This window comes from Gallus gallus, chromosome 21 (assembly GCF_016699485.2).
Source record: "Gallus gallus isolate bGalGal1 chromosome 21, bGalGal1.mat.broiler.GRCg7b, whole genome shotgun sequence".
Classification (NCBI taxonomy): Eukaryota; Metazoa; Chordata; class Aves; order Galliformes; family Phasianidae; genus Gallus; species Gallus gallus.
In genome coordinates this window covers 2,959,488-2,984,470 of record NC_052552.1, presented here as the reverse complement: position 1 = coordinate 2,984,470, position 24,983 = coordinate 2,959,488, and the positions used below count along the sequence as shown (strand labels likewise).

General features: G+C 55.1%; 1 protein-coding gene and 1 long non-coding RNA gene across 17 annotated transcripts in view; one reads left to right on the top strand and one right to left on the bottom strand.

The window, feature by feature from the left end:
* SAMD11 (sterile alpha motif domain containing 11) overlaps window positions 1–24,983 on the top strand; it is a 117,152-nt gene that overhangs the window by 44,034 nt on the left and 48,135 nt on the right. For 2 of the 13 annotated variants that reach the window (XM_046903138.1, XM_046903137.1), the window contains exons 1-4: window positions 1,122–5,439; window positions 11,478–11,520; window positions 12,727–13,506; window positions 14,526–14,617. In XM_046903138.1, the coding sequence (XP_046759094.1) occupies window positions 5,365–5,439; window positions 11,478–11,520; window positions 12,727–13,506; window positions 14,526–14,617 (990 nt within the window). In that variant the 5' untranslated portion in view covers window positions 1,122–5,364. Of the gene's footprint in view, window positions 1–56; window positions 156–1,121; window positions 5,440–5,697; window positions 5,856–5,912; window positions 10,235–11,477; window positions 13,507–13,807; window positions 14,316–14,525; window positions 14,618–16,923; window positions 18,881–24,983 lie in introns of those variants that run through there. The other 11 variants (XM_046903139.1, XM_015296883.4, XM_046903141.1 and 8 more) reach the window with 11 other exon arrangements.
* LOC112530147 lies at window positions 9,719–12,031 on the bottom strand. 4 transcript variants are annotated; one of them, XR_003071543.3, is made up of 5 exons: window positions 11,415–12,031; window positions 10,801–11,310; window positions 10,566–10,635; window positions 10,138–10,415; window positions 9,719–9,855 (listed from the first exon to the last, which is right to left on the bottom strand). It is a non-coding gene; the product is annotated as an uncharacterized LOC112530147 (long non-coding RNA). The 4 variants fall into 4 exon arrangements; XR_003071542.3 differs by lacking the exon at window positions 9,719–9,855 and adding an exon at window positions 9,871–10,008; XR_003071544.3 differs by lacking the exon at window positions 9,719–9,855 and having other exon boundaries at window positions 9,871–10,415; window positions 10,801–10,937; window positions 11,092–11,310.

Here is a 24,983-nt window from a genome sequence, read left to right as displayed (position 1 = left end):
CTCAGACAAGCAGCCCATAGGAAAGCTGTCTCATTTCTCCCCCCCTTCTTTTACAGCACTCTATTTGAATTCTTTGCACTGGAGGCAATCGATGACCTTTCTTTGGCTCGGCGTCGATCTGACCATGCAGGGAGACCTCCCCACACTGATCCCAGGTGAGGATGCTCATGCAGAAGTCTGCAAACAGCTGGCAGCAGGGAATCCTGCTATGCAGTGGGTCCACTGAGGGTACCAGGTGCTGTCACTGCACCATCCCTGTTATCCTCCTGAGCGCTTTGGACTCCCCCCCCATTGAGAGCTTTCTGTCCTCGCAGTGTATTTTTGAGGGCCTCTGTTTTCACAGCACCGGGATGGATGGACTCCTAAAATATACAGCCAATTACACAGTAGAATTTATTAGACTTTATTCTGGTGCACGTTACGTGGTGGGGGTGGGGAGGAAAGCGCGAACTCTGGTAGGAAACCCATAGCAACTGCAGCTGTGAGGATGAGAAGTCCCCATAAATACACCTGACTTCACCATCACTGTTAATTAAATGCACGTCATGAAACACGGGCACAGGGAGCAGCAGTGCTTGCAGGCACAGGAAGAGCGAGGCTGCATGGCCTGGGGCTGAGCTGCACAGCACAGCCAGGAGGGTCAGAGCCACGCAGGTGATTGGGAGAGCCCTTCCCAGCAAGGCAGAGGAGACTCTCCAATCAGTTATTAGCATTTCTTGCTTTATCTTCTCATCTTCGTGGGTTTAATGGTAATGATCCGGCACGCTGCTCTGCTCCACTGTGATTTCTGTTCCTGTCCCGGATGGGTGGCAGAGGAGAACTTAGCACTGATGCTAAGGAGGAAGTGGGGCATGGGAAGGGCCCATCCCCCTCAGCTCTAAGGGTGAAGCTCAGGGGCCTCATGCTGCACTTTGTTCCACTTCTATGGTGTTCTCTCCTCCAAATGATGCGCCAGAATTTAAATTCTAGGAGCAAGGATGCACGGTGTCCTCCCAGAGATGTGTGGTCCAGAGAGACCGGGATGAGGTTCTGTGTTCATGCAGCCCTACCTCATTTTCCCCCCCTTCCTAGGAAGCATTTTTCCATTCCCAGCTCTATTTCACCTTTGGTAATCTCCCTGGCATGTACTCCATCAGTACTCCTATGGGGCTTCAGTGTGTAGGAAGTAAAGCCCACAGTTCAGCACTATCCATCTAATATCTTCTGACTGGTTTTAATCATAGCATTTTCCATTTAATTGGGAAGGCAGGCACACTTTGCATATTAACACAGTGCAGCCTGCACCTCCTAAGCATTCAAAGCAGAGATGGCTGGGATGTGCCCTGCAGCAGCTGGGAACCTGCTGGGTGTCTGCAGCATCTCAGGGAATAGGGTATTTGCAGCAGGGCTGGCTTTTGCCCTCCTGGCGGATGTTCACTGGAGAAAAAAGGGTATTCTCCCCTCAAAAAACTATATGCATTTCCACCATTTAAATAAATGGTCTGCAGACAGTGTAGGTGTTGCTTTGCTGTTGTGTCCACTGTTTTCCTTAGAGCACAGTGCTGGTCTCATTGTCTGCTCAGGGGAAAATATCATCTTCCCCCCCAAAGCTGCTGGTTGTGTTGCTCTTTCCCCTCCTGTGATCCATCTGTCCTCATGAAAGACCCATTCTTTCCCTTCTTGCCTTCGTGCTGCCACCCATCGCAGGGGTCTGTCTGTGCAAAACCAATAGCTTTGTCTTAATTTCACTGTGGCTTTCAGGACACTCCTTCTTCTCCTTGGTCAGGACTTGCCCTGGGACAGGCGTATTCGTTTGGATTTGGAGGAGGTCTCAGCAGGTCTTTCACTTTTATGGTGAGGAGGCTTTACAAGAGCAAGCTCACGTACACACCTTGCCATGTGTGAGACAGCACGGGCAGCTGTCACTGTGAGCTGCTGTCAGAATTACTTCACCGCACGTTAGCTGTGGCCCAGAAAGACAGCAAATGTGCAGATCTGCTACCAAGAGGAGGTGTGTGCTTTAAGCTCAAGATAGATCCAACATACAGTGTTTCTCTGCTCCTGGAAGAAGGCTGGAGCTCACTGGCTCCCAGGTCCACAAAAGCACATAAGGATGGCCTCAGGGCAGGGTGCTCTTGGCCAGGGATTGCAGGGCATGATGGCACACCTTGTCCTGCTCTGGGGATGGGCATTTAGAGCAGCACCCAGCAGTGGGAGGGCAGCAGGGGGTGAAAGGAGCAGCTCTTGCATTGCAGCGTGCATTTCCCTGCCTGCTCAGCCCCTGCTGCTCCAGCTTTTCTGGTCAGGTAAGGATGGCACCGTGTCGCTGTCCTGCCCTGCATTTACCCACAGACTTCATAATTATGGCCTTCTTTAAAACAGATACTGCTCGTCATGCCAGGGATGGTCACAGAGTGGGGAAGCAGCTCAGGATCTATTAGGGAACCAGAGGCGGCTACATTCATTTCCACCTGAAATTCCAATTAGGGTAAGGTGTGCTTCATTGTCAGCCAAATGGAGACAGAACAGCACTGGTTGTTGAATTTTAGAGTTGCTCTGTTTTGAGGTTTTGGGGGTTTAAAGGTCCAGGGCAGTGCTGGAGTCACAAATGCATGTGGTGTTAATGTGGGTGTTTGAAAGTTGTGTATCCTAGTGGCACCCAGCTCCATTGCACGTGGTTATCAAGGAGCTTTATCAGTAGCTGGAAGAATAGCAGAAGTGGCAGAAGCATTGCATGTGTTACTCTCCATGGGCAGAAATGAAAGGAGGGTCCTCTCCTCTTTGCTAAGGCTGGGAGGCACAGAGGGGTGGGTGGGCTCTTACCCATTGGTTATCACTGAGAAACTCCAGCAGGATACACCTGAAATGAAGGTGCTGAGAACCACTGAGCTTCTGTGCATCCTGGTGCTTTGTTGAATGGGAAATCTCAAACTCCTGGCTCCTGCAGCGTGCATCTTCCCATCCCCTTCCATTTGCACTGTCAGTGCATGACTGTGAAATGGCATCTGTGCAAAGCACACACACACATCCATCCGCACGCACAGAGCCATGCAGGGACGTGGCAGGGCTGCAGGAGAGCAGGTGGCACTGCCCTGCTTGGGTGTCACTGTGCTTCTGAGCACACACACACACATGCACACACCTCACTGTGGCTCTCTCCAGCCCCGTATCCATTTGCTTTTATTATCCAGGCAGGAGATGAGCTTCATTAGGCGAGTGGAGGCTCTAACAAGGATGGGGAATGGCAACAACAGAAGGATGTAGCGATATAAAGTTATGTCAGAAAAACCCTTACAAGAAAAACATCTGACATTAGAAATGGGGCATTAAAAATGCAAGGCGGTTGGAAGCAGGGCAGGACTGGAGAGAGGGGAAAACAAATAAATACACAGGCTTTAAACTAATAAATCCTCCTATTTGGAGAACGCATCAAACCCGGCCTGCTATTAAAGTTGGTTTTATTTCTATTATTGTTAATAACAATGATAAATATATCTTTTCTTGGATCTCAGCGTTGGGCTTATCTGCATTTTCAGTCCACGTTCAGTGGGCTGAGCAGTCCCTCCCTTGCACTGTTTGCTTGTGGCTAACACGTTCCCTTTGAAACACAGAACCAGCCTTCTTTTCCCTCCACCCGTGTTCCTACTGCTGTGTGCACACAGGCATGCAGGCTCTCTCTCTCTCACACGATCCTCTTAATATTATTCATCCTTATTACATATCCTTATGCCTTATTATGATTTATCTGCCACGCCGTGGCTTTATTAAGATGGATACCCCTGCCCCCAAGGAGCTCCCAGCAGGCAGCCCCAGCCTTCTCCCAAAGCAGCAAGTCTCACTTTTCTTCCAAGCCATAACAAGCCTCAAGGCTTGGCTTCAGCAGGCCTTGGGCTCGCGTGTACCGAGGTGCTGCATCCAGCTGTGGTCCCATTCTGCTGCTGCACCAATGGGAGCTGCTTGTTGCTGGCCAGGAGGGAATCACAGCCCTCCCTTCGCTTGCTTGTTGTCCTGCATCTCCATTTTCATCTTGCCTATTAGAAGAGATTTGTTGAATGCCCTGAATGCTGATCTTTGTGCTGGGGGGAGGACCTTCCTTGGATAGCTTCCTGACAGCTTCACTCTGTGCTGCTCTTCAAACAGTTCACAGTCTGGGGACATCTGCACTGATAGAACATCCTATGAGGCAGTGCTACCTGTTGGTATGGATGTGTAGGTAACAGAGATGAAGGAAGTGATGCTGAGTGCCAGTAGCATCTGGGAAGGAAACTCCTGCCTGCCTCTGGCACAGAGGTGCCCCGATCTCCAGCTGTGCTGTTCGGGGGGAGCTGAACCCTGGACACTGCCTCAGCTGTGAGCAAAGAGAACTGCATGCCCCCCCGGGCCGGAAGGCTGGAGCAGGGAACCTGCCCTGCAGGCTGCAGCTGATGTGTTCAAAGAACTGGGATGGAGATGGAGCTGTCTCAGGAGGAGAGTTTGGAAATGCCAGTCCAAAACAGAGAGGGAAGATCATAGAACCATGGAATCATTCGCATTGGAAAAGACCACTCTGATCACCAAGTCCAACCCCAACCCACCCCTTAGGACCATGACATGGGAGCTGACATTCTTGCGCCATGACCGGGCATGGATCACCTGTGTGGGGTCACTGTGTGGGCCATGTGGGTCCCTCCCTGCTTCAGTTCCCGCACAGTGTTTGGGTTTTGGGATCTGGCATCCAGCCTGGATGCCACAGGTTTCTAAAGCTGCCCCGGCGTGACTCTGATCCTATTTGAAACGTCAACAAAGCTCGTGTGGAATTCAGTAATGCAAGAAAGAGCGGGGCTTTGGAGTGCATGGGCTGTTGGGGATGGGGGCCGACCTTTGTCCTCTGATGGTGACGGGAGGCTCTGGGATGAAAGCAGCAAATAGTCCCAGTGTGTGGGCAGAGCAGGGCTTGGGGTGTGTGTGTGTGTGTGTGTGAGCATCGCTCCCCTTCCCGAGTTGCTGCTCAGCCATCCAGCCGTGCGCTTCAGGGATGAAATACCTCCTGCGATGGCTCAGAGCTGGGGCTGCTCCGTGTCCCCAGAGGCCACCCGGTGCTGAGGAATGGCTCGTTTCTGGCAGGGCACGGAGTCTGTGCTGACAGCAGGCAGCGGTCTGAGCACCCCAGCCATGACCTGAGGGGGGCATGGATTCCGAGGGGGCTATTGCTGCCTCCTCTCTGTAATGCGATTGCCTCTTTAGAATGGCTTCAACTTTTTTTCCCCCCCCCTTTATCATTATTGACCAAGGAGCATCGGAAAGGCTAGAGAATAAATAGTTCCCTGATGGTTAACAACAGGCTCTCCACCAATTGGAATTCAAGCTGTGCTCCCTCTTACATTCTTTATAATCACACTTTATTGCATGGAGCAGAAAATCAAGCGGCCGCCCCCTCCCTGCTCGTGCCCCTGGGTGCTGTGCTGTCTCCCGGCAGAGCAGGTGAGGCCGTTTGGGGGGGGGGGGGGGGGGGGGGGGGGGGGGAGGACCCGAAGCATTGCGGGGTGGGCGCTGCCTGCCAGACCCCATCTCCACCCCCCCCTCCCTCAAAGCGGCGGGCGGGCTGGGAATTCAACTGGGGACGACGGGGAAGCAGCGTGCGCGCATACAGACGTGTATGTGTGTATATATAGCGTGTGCATGTGCGCAGCCATGCGCTCCCTGCCCTCCCCGCCCGCCCCCGCTGCCGCTCCCCCCGGCGGCTCCGCACGGCGCGGCTCGACGGGGCGGGCGGCGGGGCCGTCTGTCTGCTCCGCTCCGCGCTGTTTGCTCAGCCACCCCCCGTCTGGGGCCGGCCCGGGGCTGGCTCCAGGCTCCCGGGGGCGGGAGGTGCTGATTTTCCAGTGGGTATTTGTCAGGTCAGAGTCTGCGCCGCCCGCCGGGCTCCGCGCCGCGCTCCCCGGGTTATTTATTACCTCTCTCCCCGGCGGCAGCGCTGCGGCTCCGGGGCTGCTGCCAGCAAGCCGTGGCGGCGGCGGGGGGGTCCTCCGGGGGGGTTCCCGAGCAGCGACGGGGCCGGCCGGCAGCCCGTGGGCCGCTGTTGCCGGGTGTGCGGGGGGAGGGGGGGGGGATATGGGGGGGAACGGCTGGTGGGGGGGCCGCGCGGTTCCAGCGGGTTGGAGCTGAGATGGAGTGCGAGGAGTCGGCTGCTGAGAGCGGTTCGCTTTAGTGGAGCTGGAGGCAGCGTTGGCTCTCAGCCTGCGTGCTTGCAGTGCACGGTGGGGGGGCTGAGGCTCCTGGCACCGACGGGCACATCCTTACTCAGGAACTACGCAGCGCTCGGAGGAGCTCAGCCTGATATTTGCCCGCGGTGGTCCGGGGAGAGCTGCAGGAACTGTGCTGGTGCAGTTTGGGGCTGGTGAGACCCAGCTGTGCTGCTCTGGCACACATGTGCAGCCATGCAGCGCGCTGCTTCTGGGGCAGAGCTGCTCAAAATCCCCTCTGACTCGGTGATTTGGTGATTTGCATTGGCGGTAGCTCTGTTGAGTCACCGTATGGAAAGTCGGGAGGTCTAAGATAAAAATGAAGGCGACCCCTGAGCTGAGCTGATGTGCTGTTCCTGGCTGAGCTCGGCTCCCTGGGTGCCTATAATCTAGAGATCTCCTCTCCTAGTGCTTCCCATGTTGGCATTATTTCTGTGTGTGTTTCTTTGCATGCAGGCTGCTCGTGCACAGGATTGCTTTGCTCCCCACATCGGCAGGCTGCGTGCCTGCAGCCCCCCCACGGGTCTTGTTGGAGGGGTTGTGATGTGGGACTGCCCCAAGGGATGCGATGGGAATGATTTATCAGGATGTGCCCCTGCATTTTGGAGGATTGCCACAGCACAGGGGGGGAACGGCCTTGCTTTGAGGGACACCACCTGTACCCCCTCTGCGTTATCCATCCCTAAAGAGTCACAGCATGGAGGGGGTTGGAAGGGCCTGCCCATGCAGGTGAGAAGGCCAAGGAGAAGCTAACCTGAGAGGTGCTTAGCAGCAGTCAGCAGCTGCTAATTATCCCATGCTCCTGCTCGTTTATCCCATGCTCCTGCTCGTTCTCAGGAGAGCTGGAGAACTCTTTGATCTGCCTCTGTTTAGCTTTCTAATTGGATTGGGGTTCTGGATGCTGCTGCTGGCGGTTTTGGGGTACTGATGGAAAGAGAGACGTGTGTCAGTCCTTGGACAGCAGCAGGGAAATGTTCTCTGTGCAGCTGGAGGAGTGCTTGGGTCACCATTCTCATCCTTGTCCCCATGCAGCTATCAATAGGGCTCTTTTATATGGTCTCCTGCATACCCGTTTTCCTTCCCCTGCGTGTCCCTGAGGTTTCATGCCTTTCTCACTCGAGTTTCATGGAGCACAGAGCTGAGTGCTGCCTTCCTCCTGCTCAGGAACTGCGTCAAGTTTGCATCTCATTGCTGTCCCACTATTCCAGTCAGTGGGTTTGCTCATTTTGTGGCCTCTTTCAGTCCCTACTGCAGCAGTGAGTCTGAGTAGAACTCCAAGAGCATCGGCAGAGGCTGAGAGAGGTCTGTCTGCTTGAGAAGGAGTTGCAGAAGCACCAATACAGTTAAAGTGCTGTGGATATAACAGCATGATCTCTATTATTATTCCAAATAGAACGCCTTTCTCCGGTTGAGTAATAAAATAAGATCAGAAAAATACCTCTCTCAGAACAGCTTCCAAGGTGGGAATGATGCCTGTGGCAAATATCTGGCCTAAGATCTGACCCCAAGAGCCAGTTTGCAGCAAGCACCATGCCAGCTGTCAGCTTAACCACTGACAGTCCCTCAGAGGTGGCAGCTGTGCATCCCAGTGTTTTTGGAGCTGGGGGGGACGCTGTTGCAACAGAAGCAACTGCCAGCTGAAGCTCTATAAGCAGTAGAGAAGAATGGGAGCGTTGTGGAGGGGCGTTTGATTCCACCAGCAGAAGGGAAGCTTCTGTTGTTTCCTGAGAGCAGCAACATGGTAGTGGTGGTTGCAATGAAAATGCCAAATTAGATGGGAACAATGAGCATTCTTGCAGTCAGACACAGCAGAGGCCCTGATGAGTTGTGCTAGGTCTGCTCTCTTGGGTGTTAGCAGGAGAGAGGGAGAGTCTTGCACTCGATAGCATATAGATGTGCATCCTGATTGGGTTTGGCTGTAGCTGTAATTAGCCCAGGCCATTGGGACAGGCTCCCTTAAAGGCTGGAAGGAAGGAGTGAGCGGTTGGGTGGGAATAGACTCGAGCATCTTCTGCATATTTACAGTGGATTAGGCCTTTTATTTTAGGGTCAGCGCAGCCTTAACCTGTGTGCAGTGCTTTATGGCTAATGCCAGCATTGCTTCTGGGTGCAAAGCACACGTGAGGAATGCCTGCATGCCTGATGGACTTCAAAGGGGAAAGGGGAACTGGAAAAGGTCTCCTTCCTCCACTGCTCTCCCTCATTGGTCCCAGCTTCCTCCTCACTCTTTCCAGGGCAGTGAGAAATGAAACGTGTGATAGAGCCCATCTTTCTGCCCCTCCAGCTGTTGGCACATCTGTTAGTGTGCGGAGGACGCGATGCACGTTACCATATGGCTGCAACGTTAGCAACTGAAACTCTGATGGCTGCTCCCATAGAGCCAAGCTAATATTTCAGCAGGCTGTCTCTCCCCACCCGGCACACGGAGACCCTCAGGTTGAATATTGGAGCTCTTCTTGTCTTCTCAGGGCGCAAAGCAGAGCAGATGTAAGCCTCGTGCTGTACCATGCAGCAGTGCATTGATGTTTGGTGGCTGTCCCCAGCTCTGGAGGTGGTTTATGAGCAGAGAGCCCAAATGTGGGGCTGCTGCGTGGATCGCTGCAGTCACACAGTGAAGCAAAACAGGCAGAAATAGAAGCTGGAATGCCTGAGCCCACATGCAGCAGAGTTGGAGCTTGGAAGTCTGACAGACAAATAAAGCTCAGTGCTAACTAGTTGCAGCAGGAGGCTTCCCTCGGCCACGGGCGTTTACTATGAAGCAAAGCAAGGGAAGGAGCAGAGAGCTGCCCTTCTTCCAGATCTGGGCCTGGCCCTGTCCATAGGTGAGGTTCAGCATGGCTGTGACAGCAGTTGTGCAGAAGCAGCAGCCCAGCTGTGCGCCAGGCACGGCTGTGTGCTCATCCTTACATCACTGTCTGCTCAGCACCCATTGCTAGAAAGGAGGAGAATTAGGATAACACAGCACCTGGCTGCAGAGGTGCACAGTGATGTAAAGGCTTTATAGAATGTATTAGCACTAATTAACGTGTTGGGAAGCTGGAAGCCAGCTTGGGCAGCACAGCACTTGAGCACCTCCTAAATTGGTCAGGGCAGACTCTGCCTAGTCTTTAATTTGACCTCTCCAGCATGCACTGAAGTAGTTAGATCTTGGTGACACCAGAGCCTTGTGACACTGTGCTCCCACAGGATTAGCTAACAGAGTTCATCTGCTGAGTCTAAACAGTTGTGCTCTCTCTGTGCACGTTTGTATACACATATGAGTGAGGGGACAGCCCACAGCTCATTCTTTTACAGCATATTTGATGCTGGGATGGCGCTCCAAATGGTGTCTTCGTCTCGATGGTCCCTCATTTGTTAGGGACCCAGCAGCACAGTGCAGACCCACGGATGGTCCTCCAGAGCATCTTTGTGTTGCTGTGAGTGCAGGCAGGAAGCAAGGCAGAGGGTGATCTACAAGCATTGGGACGCAGCCAGGCTTTGGATTAATGCATCATGAGCATCGTTTCACCATCTTTTGGTAGAGTGAGTTTTTCCAAGCCATGGAGCAGATTAAAGTAGCACCAAGAAAGAGAGTCTGATGGAAGCTTTCTTCTGCATTACAGCTTTGCTATCTCACGTCTCTCACAACAGTTACAAATGAGTGATAAATTAACATCTGAGGAGAGAGGAATAGGTGAGAGGGAAAGATGTGGCTTTAATTGCAGTTTTGGCCAAAAAAAAGAAGATGGTAAATACAGAAGGAAGTACAGGGAAGGTGTCCAGTGCCTGAAACTGCAAACTCGTTTTGCTGGTGATTCCTCTAAGTGCTCTTTTTATGCATGGAAATAACAAGTGCCGTTTAGAAAGCTCCCCTTTCTCTTACAGATAGAGAAATGGAGGCCTGTCCAGGGTAGGTCATTTGTGAAGCTGGAGGCAGAAGGAAGAGGGAAATCCTTACCTGTGAACTTTGTGCTTGCAGCACCATCTCTTCTTGCAGTGTGCTCTGCAGGACAGCTCTCCCTTTGCTGCTGTTGACACATGGAGAGGAACAAAAGGTCCGGGTTTTGTTTCAGGCCTGCACGATGTATTCCAGCAGTGAGGGACCAAGCCATAGGAGATGATAGCTGTTTATTCCCTTTGCTGCCATTGTGCCTCTCTGAGCAAACGAAGGATTATGTGTTCACACCCAGAGAGAGCTTTATTGCAGCAGGAGGACTTGGTAGTGAATTTCAGTGCCTGTAAGGGATGGATGGGATCAGCTGGAACCTGTGCCTCTTGAATGCTTCCAAACATCACCGAGGTGTGCCAGGAAGCCTCGTGTGCATGCAGGAAGCAGCCTGGCCCACACCACCCCCATCTCAAAGCCCTTCTCTTCCAGTGCCTGACCTTCACCCATAGCACAGGCATCAAGTGCTTGGGTTTGTTCAGGATCAAAGCGCAGCGGAGTAGATGCTGCCTGTTAAAGATGAAGCATATTCTCTTCAACTTAGGACCAGGCTCAGATTTGAGCCTGGTTTCTTTAGAGAGAAAAAGAAACCAAGCTGACTTGCAGTGGGAAAACCCTCTGGGCAGTCATCTTTCCCTCTAAAGGGGAAGGTTTCTGCTCTGGGTATGGCCTCACCTGAGCACCAATGCCTGCATCTCCCTGTGCCTCTTCCAAGCATTGTTCTTGGTTCATAGGTGATAATAGAAAGTGATTTTTCCCCTGTCATCTTGAGCAGTCGGAGGCATTAAGAATGAGAGCCTAAGCCTGAAAGCCTAAATGAGAGGGTTTGATGGGTGTGTGTATCTGCCTCCTTCATTAGAACTGGAAGCGAGAGGATTGCTCCCAGAGCTTGCATTCCTTGAGGATAAACAGGCAAGGGGAAGGAGCGTGGCCAGGCAGTGTCAGGAGATGAGGTTTAGGGCTTACTTTGCATCCCCAGACCCGCTGAACCTCAGAGAGCCGTCTGCCCCCACCTGTATGGGTGGGAAGCAGTGGCTCATCCCACCGTGGTCCACCAGCAGATGTGGGGAGCTGGGAGCAGAGGGGACAGGGGGAGCACCATGAGATCCCATTGGAGAGCAGGTAGAAGAGATCTGAGTGAGTCTGTTCCTCCCCAGCAGGAAGGCAGGGTTAACCTGGCACCTCCTGCAAGGAGATGGGAAACACGAGGGACACGGTGGGACAAAGCCAGGAATTGTGGTGGCTGTTGTGGATGGGGATGGGGTATGGAGCTCTGTTCCTTCTGCCACCTTGTAGGACCTGTGGGGCGTCTCTTGTGCTGTATTTAAGGGATGCTTTCTTTTCACTTCCAGGTGGGATTCTTCCTGCACAGTTGCTCCCACGTAGCATCCAAAGGTAGGGAACTCCGTCTTGTTAACGCGCCCAATCTCCGACAGCCACACCACTTAATTTTGGCTTCAGTTTTGTGTTTTGCCCCTCTGGGGCTGTCCTGGCTGGACCTCACAGCACACCCACCACAGCTCCTAACAGAAAACCGACTGCTCATAGAATTTAAGTTGGAAGGGACCTTTAAAGGCCATCTGGTCCCACTCCACCAAACAGGGACACCCGCAGCTCCATCAGTGCTCGGAGCCCACCCTCCCCACCCGGTGTGCCCGCAGGGATGGGGAGGCACTCCCAGCGCAAGAAGCACGAAAAGCTTCTTCTTTACGCTCAGCCTAAACCCCCCCTACTCGCGAAACCGTTTCCATCCCCCTCATCCCATCACAGCGGGATGAAGGGGAAAAAAAAGAAGAGAACAGGAGGCAGCCTTCCTCGTGCAGGCGGTGCCAGGCGGAGCGGGGCGGGCTGGCGGCGGGGATCGCCGTGCCGGAGCCGTGCTGGCTGCCCCCCGCCGCTGCCCCCGGCGCAGCCCCGCCGCCCGTCGCTCACCCCCTCGCCCCCCCGCCGCCGGCGCGCCGCTTGCCAGCGCCTCCGCTGTTGAAATGGGCCAAGTTCGAGGAGCGGCGGCGGCGGCGGAGCGGCTTTTGCTCCGAGCGCCCGAACCGCGTGCAGCGGGAGCCGAGAGGAGGGGAGCCCGGCTGCGGCCGGCGGGGGGCGGCGCTCGGGGCTGCGGGCGAGCCCCGGAGCTCCGGAGGACCGCGTGTGCGAGTGCACCTCCCGCTCCGAGCCCCGTGCGGGAGCGGCCGTCAAACCCCCCCTCTTCCCCTCCCCGGCGGCGGTCGGGGCAGGTGGAGCTGCGGGAAAGTTCGCCGCCGGTGCGCGGAGCCCCGCGGGCAGAGCCGGGTTGGGGGGGGCGGTGCGGAGCGGAGGAGCGCAGCGTTTAATTTTAATTATGGCATATAAATAAATAAACCAGGTGTCAGTTGAAAGGAAAAGAGCGGGGGGGGGGGGGGGGGCGGAAGGGGGCTGGCTGGGCGGCGGGGAGCCCTGCAGCCTGGCGAGAAGGTGGGTCGATCTGGGGGAATCAATAAGCGTGGGTCTTTTTTTTTTTTTCGTCTTTCCCCCCCCCCCCCCCCCCCCTCTCTCTCTGTGTTGTGTTGGGTTGGGTTGGGTTTTTTTTTCTTCCTTGAAACCAAAATAATGTCTCCGGCGGCACAGAGCTCTCCGCGATGTCAGGTAGCAGTCCGGAGGGGAAGCTCTGCGCACCGCACGGCGGCTCCCGGGGCTGCGCCGCTCCATTAAGCGCTCCGTGGGAGCCGCGCTGGGGAGCCGGGCCGGGGGGGCTGCCCGTGGGCTGCTCCGGGGGAGCCCCGCCACCCCCGGCACCCGGGCGCCAAAGGTGCTCGTGTTGCTGCTGCTGTTGCTGCTGCTGCTGGCGCGTTCCATCCCAACTCCAGCCAGAGCCGGGGCAAGTTGAGCCGGAGACGTTCGAGCCGCCGCCGCGCTTCGGAGAGACGGGGGAGAGCGGCGGCACCATGCCTGCCATCAAGAAGGAGCGACTTGACAGGGAAGAGCTGGCCCTGGCGGCCTTCAACCAGCCCATGGAGACCCTCCCCGACTACCTCGCCCCGCTGGCAGCCGCTGCCATGCCGGTGGTGGCCCCGCACCCGCCGGCGTACGAGCAGATCTTCGCCCACCGCGCGTACCTGGGCTTCCACGAGAGCCCCCACCCCCCGCACCCCCCCCACCTCCCCGAGGACCTGATGCTGGAGAGGTTCTCCTCCATCCCGGATTTCCAGCCCTTCTTTGACAACGGAGAGCCGTGCATCGAGGTGGAGTGCGGGGAGAACAAGGCGCTGCTCTACATCAATAAGTTGTGCCAGGGGAGCAAAGGACCCTCCATCCGCTACCGGGGCGAGTGGCTCACCCCCAACGAGTTCCAGTTTGTCAGCGGCAGGGAGACGGCCAAGGACTGGAAGCGCAGCATCAGGCACAAAGGTGGGGAGCCGTGCGGGGCCGTGCGGGGCGGGGGGGGGGGGAGGGGGGAAGGGGGGGTCCGCGGGATGCTCAGGACCCGAGCGGTGCCTCCGCGCCCCCCGCCCGCCCCCCGGCTCTCCCCTCCCCGGGTACCCCGAAGTTTTTTTCCCAGCCGGTTTGCGGGGGGAGGAAGGAGAAGAGGAGGAGGGGAGGTGTGCGTGTGTGCGCGCGTGTGTGTGTGTGTGTGTGTGTGCGCGGGGGGGGGCCGGGGGGGGGGGGAGGCGTCTCCTCCTCTCTTCGGGAGAGAAGTTGGGCTCTGTGCGGGCAGAGCGCGGCGGATTGCGGGGCGCGGCGGGGGCACCGCGGGGAGCGGAGGGTGAGGACGGAGCGGTGGCGTCCGGGTGGGGGGGGGGGGGTGGGGGGGGGAGAGGTGTTCCCGGCGGCGGAGCGCTGCGCTGCGGGACCTCCCGCACCCGGAGCTGCGCTCGGCTCCCCCCAACCCCCCCAGCCTTCCTCCTTGCGGGGCCGGTGCGGGCGGCAGGTGGAGGCGGGGGGAGCCCTGCGGCCACCGAGAGAGGGAGAGGGAAGGAAGGGGGGGTGGGGGGGATAGGGAGGGGGGGGACGGCGTGACATGCAATTAGCGAGAGCCGGAGGTGGCAGCCCGGGGGGCTGCGGAGCTATTAGGAGGTGGCTGACACCTCGGCGTGTTTATTGATCGCTGGAGAAAGGGGAATAACTTCAGGGGCCGCTCTAATGATGGTTATTGCACTCCTTTAAAAAAAAGCAAGAGCGCTGAGCTGCTGCCTGCGGGAGAGCGCAGATCCTGCGGGGTGAGGAGGGAGGATGGAGGCGGCGGGGGCCAAACCGCGGGGGTCCGGGCTGCGGGAGCGGCCCCGCATAGGGCTGGGGGGGCGGTGGGGGGGGGGGGGGGGGGGGGGCAGGGAGGGGAGGGCTGAATGAGGAGCACTTTTCTTCTGCTGAGGGGCTGATCGTTTTTTGTTCTTTTTTTTTTTTTTTTTTCCCTCCTTGTCTGCACCCAGGGAAAAGTTTGAAGACTCTTATGTCCAAAGGAATCTTACAGGTACATCCTCCAATCTGTGATTGCCCTGGGTGTCGAATTTCGTCTCCAGTGGTAAGACGATTGTTCAACTATGTGCTTTAGTTAAGACATCTCCCCCCCCCTCCCCTCCTCCGCCTCCCACCCTCCCATCCCAACCCTTCGCCTCTGTGATCGCGGTTGTGGTCCCACTGCCGGCAGGTGGGAGAGCTGGGCTGGGGGATGCGCGGTGGCTGTGCTCCGTGGGCACATCACCGAGCAGCCCCTTCCTTCTCCTCCTCTGTTTGTTAGAGGTGCCGGATGGCTGAGTGAAGCTGTCCCTGTGTTGGAGGCAGCCGTGCTTTGGGAGCTGTTAATGATTTTTTTAGCTAAGCTGAGTGGGGGACGAACTCATCTCAAGCACTCGCAGCTCCTGCAGGGTTCGTTTCATAGATGGCAGTCAGTGCAGCTATGGATCGTTGCCCAGGTTTGGGTTCCTCGGGTTTTCTGACTCCCAAAGCCTCCCTCTGCTGTGCACGTTTTCCTCAAGAAAGATGTTGGAGCGATCAATGGACTCAAGTAGGGCATGAAAGGCATTTTGTCACATCCAGAAATAACCATGAGACTCAGTAACATCAGAACCAGATTGCAAAGCCATGTTCATGCAGCTCAAATGGGTCTTGGGCTGGAGAGCCAGCCGTGACTCGGAGCACTGCTGTCAGTGGAGGTCCTTCCTTCAGTCCACTGAAATTAGCTGTTGTTTCTTCTGTTGCATCTGTGAGATCTGATGGCCGTCCTTCCTTCATTCACACGGAGCATCTTCACGGTGCTGAATGATGGAACTGGAGCTGTAAGTGATCGTTGCATAGTATAGATGTGTGTGCACATTGATATATACGTATATAAGTGCACACATGGATGTGGGAAGGGGCTTAGAGCAACAACCCAGCGTTCCATCAGCTAACACAAGGACCTGCCCACAGCAGCACTGCGTGCTCCCACAGCCAGCCCAGCGGTGCTGGCACTCATGCGGGATTCGTGCCGTTGCCCTGAGCCCGTGGGGCAGAGCGTGGTGCTGTGTGCGTACGGAGCTCAGTGCGCCGTGGAGTTGGGTGTGTGACAGCCCGCTGGGCGTCTTCGGGCTGCGGAGCGGTGGCCGAAATGCCACCTCGGTGCGTTCCCAGCGGGAGCGCTGTTCAGAGCCGCGCGGGGCCGCCGTGCGCGCACGGGGGGAGGCAGCTGCGGGTGGAACAAAGGCTGTATTAAAAGCGGCTCTAAAATAGAACTGAATCTGAGAAGTTCAGACAGAGGAAAAGAGGGGCCGCGTTGTTTTGGGAAAGGAGAAATGGATCCTTCTGCGCTCGCCTCCTCCCGCTCCCCGCTGGGCGCTTTGTCGGAGGGGGGCGGCGGGGAGGAACCCCCGGGAGAGCCGCCTTCCGATCCGCGCCTCCCGGTGCGCGCTGCGTCTCCCGGTGACCGACTGCCGTCCGCGCTTCGGACGTGCGGGCAGCCGAACCGGCCCGGCTGCGCCTCCCCGCGCGGCCGCATCGCGTTTCCGCCGCCGCCGCCCCGAAGCACCGCGGGGCCTTCCGCCGCCGCTCCCCTCCGTTGGGCCCCCAGCCGGGCTCTGCCCCCGCTCCCCGCCGCGGCCCCGAGCCCGGCCCCGCCGCCCGCAGCCCGGCCTGGCGCCGCGCCGCCCCCGCCCGCCGCCCCCCCGGGGCCGCGGGGCCGGCAGTGCCGGGGGCTCCCCCGCCGCGGCCGGGGAAAGCGGCGCCCGGCCCCCGCCGCGCCCGGCCTCGCCGCCCCGCCGCCCCGTCGCAGCTCGTTTGCTGCAGCTGCAGACGGCGGCCGGCGCCGGGGCTCCGCCACCGACCGCCGGTTTCCTGCGAGGCGGAGGGGGAGCAGCCGCGGCGCGTCGGCAGCTCTGGCGCCTCCGAGCCCCGGGCAGCGACCGCCCCCGCGCCGGCGTCCGTCAGTCCGTGTGTCCATCCTTCAACCCCCCCCCATTGCCTCGGTCTGTTCATCCATTCCTCCCACCCTCCATCTGTCCATCCGTTCATGCATCCTTCCACCCGTTTCTCCATCCATCCGTCTTATCTGTCTCTCCATCCTTGCATGCATGCATCCATCCATTCCTCCATCCATGAATCCCTTCATTCCTCCATTCCTCCATCTCTCCATCTGTCCATCGCTCTCTCCCTCTGTCTGTCCATTTGTCCCATGCATCCATTCTTCACTCATCCCTCCATCCATCCATCCCTGCATCCATCCATCCATCCTTCCATCTATCCATCCATCCATGCATCCATTCTTCCACCTGTTCCTCCATCCATTCCTGCATCCCTCCTTCCATCCATCCCTCCGTCCATCCATCCATCCCTCTATCCATCCCTCCTTTCATCCATCCACCCGTTCCTCCACCCATCCATCCACTCACCCATCCACCCATCCCTCCGTCCATCTATCTGTCCATCCTCCCCCCTGCATGCAGGCACTGTGTGCTTATCTCCCAGCTCCGCAGAGAAGGGCAGCACGGTGCTGCACATTCACCCTGCTCCCCATGCCCTTCTGCAGTGTGTCTGTGCCACTGACTTTCCCATCCTTCTTTCTCTTCTGAACTGAGAAGCCATGTTTTCAGTCCCTACATTTTTTAGAGGCACGGGGTGTGGGGGGGCAAACAGCTGTGAGCTGTGAGCTTTGAGCAGGGGTCTCCTCCATGCCTGCATGTGTCTGCTCCGGGCTGGCGCAGTTCACCCTCTGCCTACAGCCCTGGGTGGGTTCCAACCCAGATTTACCGGTGGTGTTTCCCATGTCAGAGCAGGACCCTCACTGTGTGCTTCATGCGAGCTGTGCTGCCTCTGGATGTGGGTTAGGACCACACACTGGCTTCTCCTCATCCTCTTCTCCCCTCTGCTCATGGGGGGGTTCCTTGGGGGATGCCCATGCTGCGATCTGGGGCGCAGCTCACAGAGCTGTCAGGCATGGCTGCGTGCAAGCAAAACAAAAAGCACATTTATTTTCCTCCATCTCGTCCGTTGCATGTCAGGACACATGGTAGTTGTGCAGAACTTGGCCAGCAACCGTGCTCATTTGTTTGGTTACTGGGGTGGCGTTTTGCTGGTGAGTTGATTTATGTGTGATCCTTGTTGTTTGCTGCTTCTTGCTTTGTTGGTGCTGTTTTCTACTGGTGCCCCCCGGAGTTAAGGCGTTGGTCCACAGCTTTGCCTGGGGGGCCCAGCACTGAGCTGAGCGGGGCCACAAAGAGGGGCAGTGGGACCCTCATCCTGAATCCAGGACCACAGAGCCACGAGTCCCTGCAGAACTGCCCTATGCAGAGAGGACTTTGCCCACTGCTGCACAGCACAGCTGGCTGCTGCAAATGCAGGGTTCAATCTGACTGTTCAGCAGGCTGGATGGGATAGGGGTGCCTTTCCAAGCTGCTGCAGCCTTAGGGGTTGAAGCTGGAGAGCTGTGGGGTCTGTGTTGGTAGCTATGCTTTTGCTGGGGGCCGCCTTATGGATGTGCAGAAAGGCCCTCTGTAAAGCAGACTTGTCAAAGTTCTCATCCCCACGAGCTCTTTGTCGATCTGTTATTACTTTTGTTAGCAGTTCCACGCAGATTGGGGCTGTTGCTGTTAACCCAGCACGTTCCAGCTGAGCTCAGTGTTTGCTGGAGGCTGGTTTTTGTTTCCACATGGGCTCCACTGAGGTGTGTTGGGCTGCATACCTCCGAGTTAAGTTGGAGATCTTAATAGAAGCCTGTCCCAAACCTGAGTGCTGGCAGTGGGGCAGGAGAAACTGCTGGAGGTCTTCTGCCCACCCAGCAAGGCATTGTTTGCACAGGGTTCCATTTGGTGGGTTATTAAACAGCCTCTGGAAAGGGAAATATTAATTGGATTGCAGTAAGTGTGCAGCAGAGATGCAGGAGTAGCCTGGGACAGTAATGCTATCTTGCTATGGAGCTCCATGTGGGGGGGTTGCTAACCCACCTGCTGCTGCAGGGGTGTCAGTGCTGTGCTGAGCTGCTTCCCTGTGCTCCACAAGTCCACCAGCCTGGGGAGAAGGAAAGTGATGCAAGGGAGCTAAATAAAATACAAAAGCAGCAAAAGCAGCATCATCTTGTTAGCAGTGTGTCAAGGGCAGTGTAAAGGTGAGATAGGATAAGTAATTTTGCTGTCAAAATTATTTAGAGATGTCATTAAACTGCTTAGGGCTGTCTCTGCTGCTTCAGGGCACAGACACCTGGTTTTAATTTGCAGTGGTCTGCGTCCAAACCTGCTGGCCTCATTCAGAGGGATCAGTGCTAATTTGGAGCCTGGTGGCAAATGCCTTCAGTGAACACGGGATCCAAATGGCAGAGGTGAGCAGAGGAGCAGAATTAACTCCCTCATAAACTCTCTTGGTTTTCCTCTCCGGAGGTTTCCAACTGCAAACCAGTTCACATTGGAGGAGCTGATGAACTTCTCAGGTCAGTGGAGAGCATCAGAGAGGTCAGTTCTGTCCTAGACGCTGGGAAGGAGCTCCACATCACTTCTGATGGAGCAGTGCTTGGTCAGGATTTCATGCTTGTAAAACCATTTTTTCCTCTCTCTCTCTCTCTCCATTCCCTCTGGATTGCCTTGCTCTGTTTCCCCCTTGTACTGTCTCTTTATGTGGAGAGCTTCTTGCCATGCAGCAGATGCTGTGCTGACATGTGGGGCATCTCTGCCCTCCCTCAGATCAACGTGCATCATCTCTACGGTGCCAGCACCCTTCTCACCACTTCAGGGTCCTTTTCCATTTGGGGATGCTCACCCTCCTTACTGCTGGTAGATGGCAGTGGAAAGCTCATCATCAAGCTCCACAGCCCAACTTTGTGCTAAGGGCAGTGAAAGGCCTCTCCCAAAGGGTTATTTGTGATTGCAGGTCTGTAAGGAGGATGGAGAGCATCCTCCAGCTTCTTTGCTTTGCCCTCATTCTGCTCCTGTCTGAAGGTAAATCTTCTGTACGTACCGCCTCCACTGCTGGAGTAATGCATTTCCTTCCTTTTATTTTTGGCTCTGTTATTAAAAAGAAAAAAAGAAACACAACAAAACAGTGAAAAGGGAGAGGAAATTGCACATTCCCCTGGGTTGTAAATATAGTCTGATGGGGGGTTTTGTTGTAACGTGTCTGAGGAGCAGGAAGGACGGAAGAAGGGAATTCCTAAGCATGGGAGGAAAAGGTTCTGCCTATTGCAGCCCTGCTCCATAGCTGTAAGGTGATGGGCAGGAGTGGTTTCTTACATTGTGCCAATCAGTTGGGAAGAGAGAACCTTTCTTGAGTCGTTTCCAGGTAATTCAGAGGCAGGAAAGCTTTGGAGCTGTTGATGACAGAAGAGGGATGTGGCATCCTGGTAGTCTAGCACGTGCACCTAACTCTGACTGCTGGCTTGCAGCCGATGCCCACTCAGCGTGGGGAGATGATTTCACTTCGGGTCATTGGGAACACAGCTCAGGGGCTCTTCACCCCCACAGATCCTCAGTATCAAGCTCCCCTTGAAGGAAAGCAGAGCACACTGCTGGAGCACTTTGCCATCTCCCTATGGGCATCCTACCCCCGGGAGCTCATGGTTGTCATCGTATCCCCAGGGCCTCGCTAATGCCGAGCTGCGAGTGCATTCCACTGGGATGGCAGCTCCCGTTGTGCCTGTCTCTCCCCATCGGACTGCAAACTCCTGCTCACAACCCCATCCTTTCTCTTTATCCGGAGATGGATGCGATAGGTGGTACTCAACGCTTGTGCCGCGTTGCCACGGCAACCGGAGAGAGCCCCCGAGATGGGAAAGGGCAAGCATCCCGTTCTGCCACAGGCTGCAGCATCAGTGATTGAATGAGATTAGATAGAATTAGATAATCCTGGAATTCGCAGTGATTTGACGGCGGGCCTTTATGAAATAAGTCAAAGTACCAGCCCTTGTAGTATAAATGAATTCTCTGAGATCGATAACTTTTCCCACCATTTGTCACAGCTGTGACTCTTAAGATCTCTTTTTCTGTGATACGGGGTGAACCACACAAACATCCCTTTCATTTGTTCCCTTCCCAGAGGGAGCTATGATATCAATTCCCCTTTTATTTCCCCCTTGTGATTCACCCACTTAACCGTAAAGCACACTTAGAGAGGAAAGCCTACAAGACCCTTCAGTGATGGTTCAATGAACTCAAGCTTAGAGTCGTTACTTAAAAATTGTATGCCATTAGCCTGAAGTATGGCCGTGCTGTGGGGTCAGCAGAAGGGAAAAATGCGAGAAAATAAGCTGGGTGTGATGGCTGGGTGGGCTGGGACCTGCTCTGGGCCCACCTGCCCATGGACCTGTGCTTGTTGGTATCAGCGCTGTGGGTCTCGTCTGCTGGAGTCTCAACCTTATGTTGCTGTGATGGATTTCTCTGATATAAGTTCAATAAAAGTAATTTGGGGAGGCTGATAAGCATTTCTGGCCCCTTGTGGGTGCAGAGAGCAGAAATCATCCCTGCTTTTGGAGGATTTAGTTCCATCAGTGCCTCTGCTGTTGTCTTTAAGGCACTGTAGAATCTCAAGAAGGGTCTTGAAAGGACAATTTAAATTACATGCTCTCTGTGTTACTGTGCTTTTCTTCCAGCAGCGTGATGCTGAAAAGCTGATTTACTGAGTGTAATCTCATTGCTTTGGTGGGAGTCCTGATCCCTGCTCTCTCTGTACCGCAGCATCCCACCCAGCATTGGGTGGGAGTGACCCAGGCAGTCACACTGCCCTTGGCACAGTCCTGCTCTGGTGCCCTGCAGCACCCCGAACCAACTGTGCAGGATGCAGGGTATCAGCCTGGGGAGAATCTGGCTTTGTAACTCTGATAGTGGTACAGTAGAGAGCATGCATGAGTTCAGGTGAGGTATCAGTTCCTTCAGTGATTTCCCATCTTTGGAGGCCAGCCTCCACCTGAGGAGGTCCCTCTGAGCTGACAAAGGGAAATAAATTGGAAACGCACGCGGTGCAGAAGTCTTTGTGGTGAGGATTGCACTCTGGCTTTCAGTCGCATGAATGTTTTGAATTGTATCACAAACAAAACTACCCTTAGCTTATTGGAACTGTACTTCTCCTCCTACTTTTTGATGCCATCTCAGTGCATGATACTTACCTGTAATACTGTGTTACATGCTGGGTCATCCTCCATCTGGCACCCGAAGACATAATGAGGTTGGGTGGTCAGATGGTTGGGTAGTTGGGTAGTTGGGTGGTTGGGTGGCTGAGTAGTTGGGTAGATTGATAGTTGGGTGGTTGGTTGATGGGGTGGTTGGTGGTTGGTTGGTTCAATAGTTGGATAGTTGGGTAGTTGGGTGGTTGGGTAGTTGGATGGTTGGTTGATGGGGTGGTTGTGTGGTTGGGTAGTTGGGTGGTTGGTTGGTGGGGTGATGGGGTGATCAGGTAGTTAGGTGCTCGTCTGGTTGGCTGGTTGACATTGGTGTTGGGGATCACATGAGATGGCTGGAAAGCATGTGTGCCAGTGGCAAAGCACAGGGCATTTTGGAGAGATGTTTTGCTTTGACTGGTTGCTATTTATTACCACTGAATCCCAAAATAACAGACATCAGATTGTGAGATGTCAGTTGGCAGCGATCCTACTGCGCATTCCCATGGACAGACAGGCATCCACAGCCAAAAGAAAACTGTTCAGTCTCAGAGCTTGATTAAGAAAACCCAGTCTGTAACTTCAGAACAAAAACCACAGCTTCCACTGCTTTCTTTGGTGCCCAGATACCCCTCTTTCCCTTTCCCATCAGGGAGCGGTGCGGTGTTTGGGGCCACGTGTGGCCTTTGGGAATACAGTGCTGACCTTGCTGTGATTCTGCTTCCCCAAATGCAGGCTGGGAGAGCAGCTCTGGTGCTGCCTCTGGAGATGGGAATGCTGAGATCCATGCACTGCAGGAACTAGAGACCTCTGCGACCATTAGGGCTATAATATGAACTTCTCCTGGGGGTTAGAAAGCACTTTGGACTATCCCATTTATGTTTTATAAACACAGTGCCGTGCTGTGTTTTCCCATTTACTTTGGATTTCCTCATTGCTCTGAGGCTCATTAAAAATCTGAGTCAAGTGTGGGAAGAACTACTCTGGCTGGCTGTGCTGAAACGGAGCGCGTCTGCTGGGTTAGAGCTGCATAACTGGAGAAGTCTCCGTTTGGAAACCTCCTCATTTGCTGCTGGAATGAGAAATATTTCATTTCCATACCAAGTTGGAGGTTGCTTTTTCTCCCAGAGCAGAAATGAAATATTTATTGAACCTTCTTATTTTTTTCAGCATTTCTGACAGTCCTGCCGTTCCCATCTAGTAATGGGCTGAAACCAGCATTGCCTCCTGGCCTTACTAAGTCAGGGTTTACAGACAAGTTGGGAAGTTTCCAATGGATGAATGTCGGAAGGGTTGGGGTGGAAAGAGCCTTGACTCTCAGGGCTGGCTGCCCCCATCTGCTCAGGCTGCCCAGGGCGCCATCCATGGCTTTGAACGCCTCCAGGGCTGGGGCTGCTCTGGCAGCAGTGCCGAGGGCTTGCGAGCATCCCTCATCCAGCTCCATCCCCACATGAGCCACAGCACCCCATCAGACCCAGCAGCCTTGGAGCAGGGTTAGCTCACGTGGTGATGCTGCGCTGTTGGCCAGGGCTGGCATGGAGCATTGCAGGCTTTGAGTATTGGCGTGTGCCATGCAGAAATAGGGGAGCATCTCCTTCGTGCTTCCCCAGAAGGTTCTGGCAGTGTTTCATCTGTCGGGGCCTGCAGTGTCACTGGGGTTGAAGCCTGCCCACAAGGGCTGTGAGGCACCAAATGCAATCCATTAGGCTCAGCTGGGGATGGGGGACCTGTAGGTGTCAGCTGCAGGGAGCCAGCAGCCCTTGCTTGTGGCAGGTCTTCCAAACCAGGAAATAAAGTGGGCTTTTCAGTCCTCGTGTGGCTGGCTGTGTGAGCCCATCAAACATGAATATGGCTCCTTGCCTACCAACAGATTAGTTTCTTATTGCTTTTGCCACCTCTGTGATGCTGTAAGGCCTAGCTATGCTATATATAGCGCGATAAATCTGCTTTATATCAACGTGAACTTTGATATATCTTATTAATATCACACTCATGATTTGAATATTTAAGCATGCACGGCACATACCAAAATGTTATTTAGCTTATGCTTGCTTTATTTAATCATTTTAGACTTAGAGAACACCTGTGCCGGGTCGCGAGCGCCATGCAATTAATTAAATCCACCACTCATCCCAGGTGGAAAATCATTGAGGAGCAAATCTTTTGGCCTTACTGTCTGCACAAAGGTTTGCTGGGGGCTCCCAAGGCATGGATAGCAGTGCAGTTCTGCCCGGCCCCACCAGTGGGGCTCCTGCCTGGATGCACTGCAGGGCTGGATCTGGCTGAGCCTTTGGAAATGCCCAGAGGGATTTGTCCATCTGATCCCTCTTTATTTTAGCACAGCAATCAGACCCAGGGCTGGTTGGACCCCATCTCACGTCTCCAGATCCAGCAGGTGAAGGCTTTTGGTGCTCACCAGGTGTGCTCTTTGGCTTTCTCCTTGTATCCATCAGTGCTGTGCTGTTTGGTCGTGTTGTTTCTGTGCCTGTGCAAAGGCTGCATCTCGGAGTTCGGGTTGTGCAGCACTTGGGTATTTGCATTCTGCTTTTGTTTTGAGCTGGAATTTAGAGGAGTGGTTTAAATGCAGCTGGAAGAGTCAGCATTCCCCTCCTGTGTGTGTTAACCTGCTGGGCCACTGCACTGCTTCACGCAGTGGGGATTACTCACCTCCATGACTAATTCCCTATGCAGGGCCCCTACAGAGGGTTAGAAAACCAGTCCTCCGTGGCTCCGGGGTACAAAACATCATCTCTCTTTTATTTATTTATTTATCTTTTACAATGAATTTGGCTGATGAGAGCAGAAACTCCCGTAGGTAGAACTGGATCTGCAGCCGGGGAGTCCTCAGACTGGTTTGCTGCGTGGCACCGTCCCGAGGATGCACAGTGCTTGGGGGATGTCCCGGAGGGGACTGGAGCTGCTGCAGGAGGACGGTGCGATGGCAGTGCTGCACTTCGGGCTCTCAGGAGTTGCATTTGAATGCAGAGCAAAACTGAGCTGCTTGGTGGCATGCAGGAGGATCATGAGGCTGCAGGGAGGTGTGTGTCTTCTTGGGATGGCGGTGGGCAGATAGGATTGGTGGGTGTGATTGGCACCACTTGGTCTCGGCCGGGGTTTTGGTTTGAACAGGGCCTGAAAATGACCCATAAGTCATGAGTTGGGACCTTACATTTGCTCTGCAGTGCAGCCGTTTTGAGAAGGAAGAGTGCCACCTATTGAGGTGCAGAGTCCCCCTCCTTCAAAGGGCAGTGGGTGGAAGCATCCCACCGTGCTCCTCCCACACACACCCCATGGTGGGGTGGGGATGTGATTCCTCCTCGGAGCCTCCCCCCATGCTTGG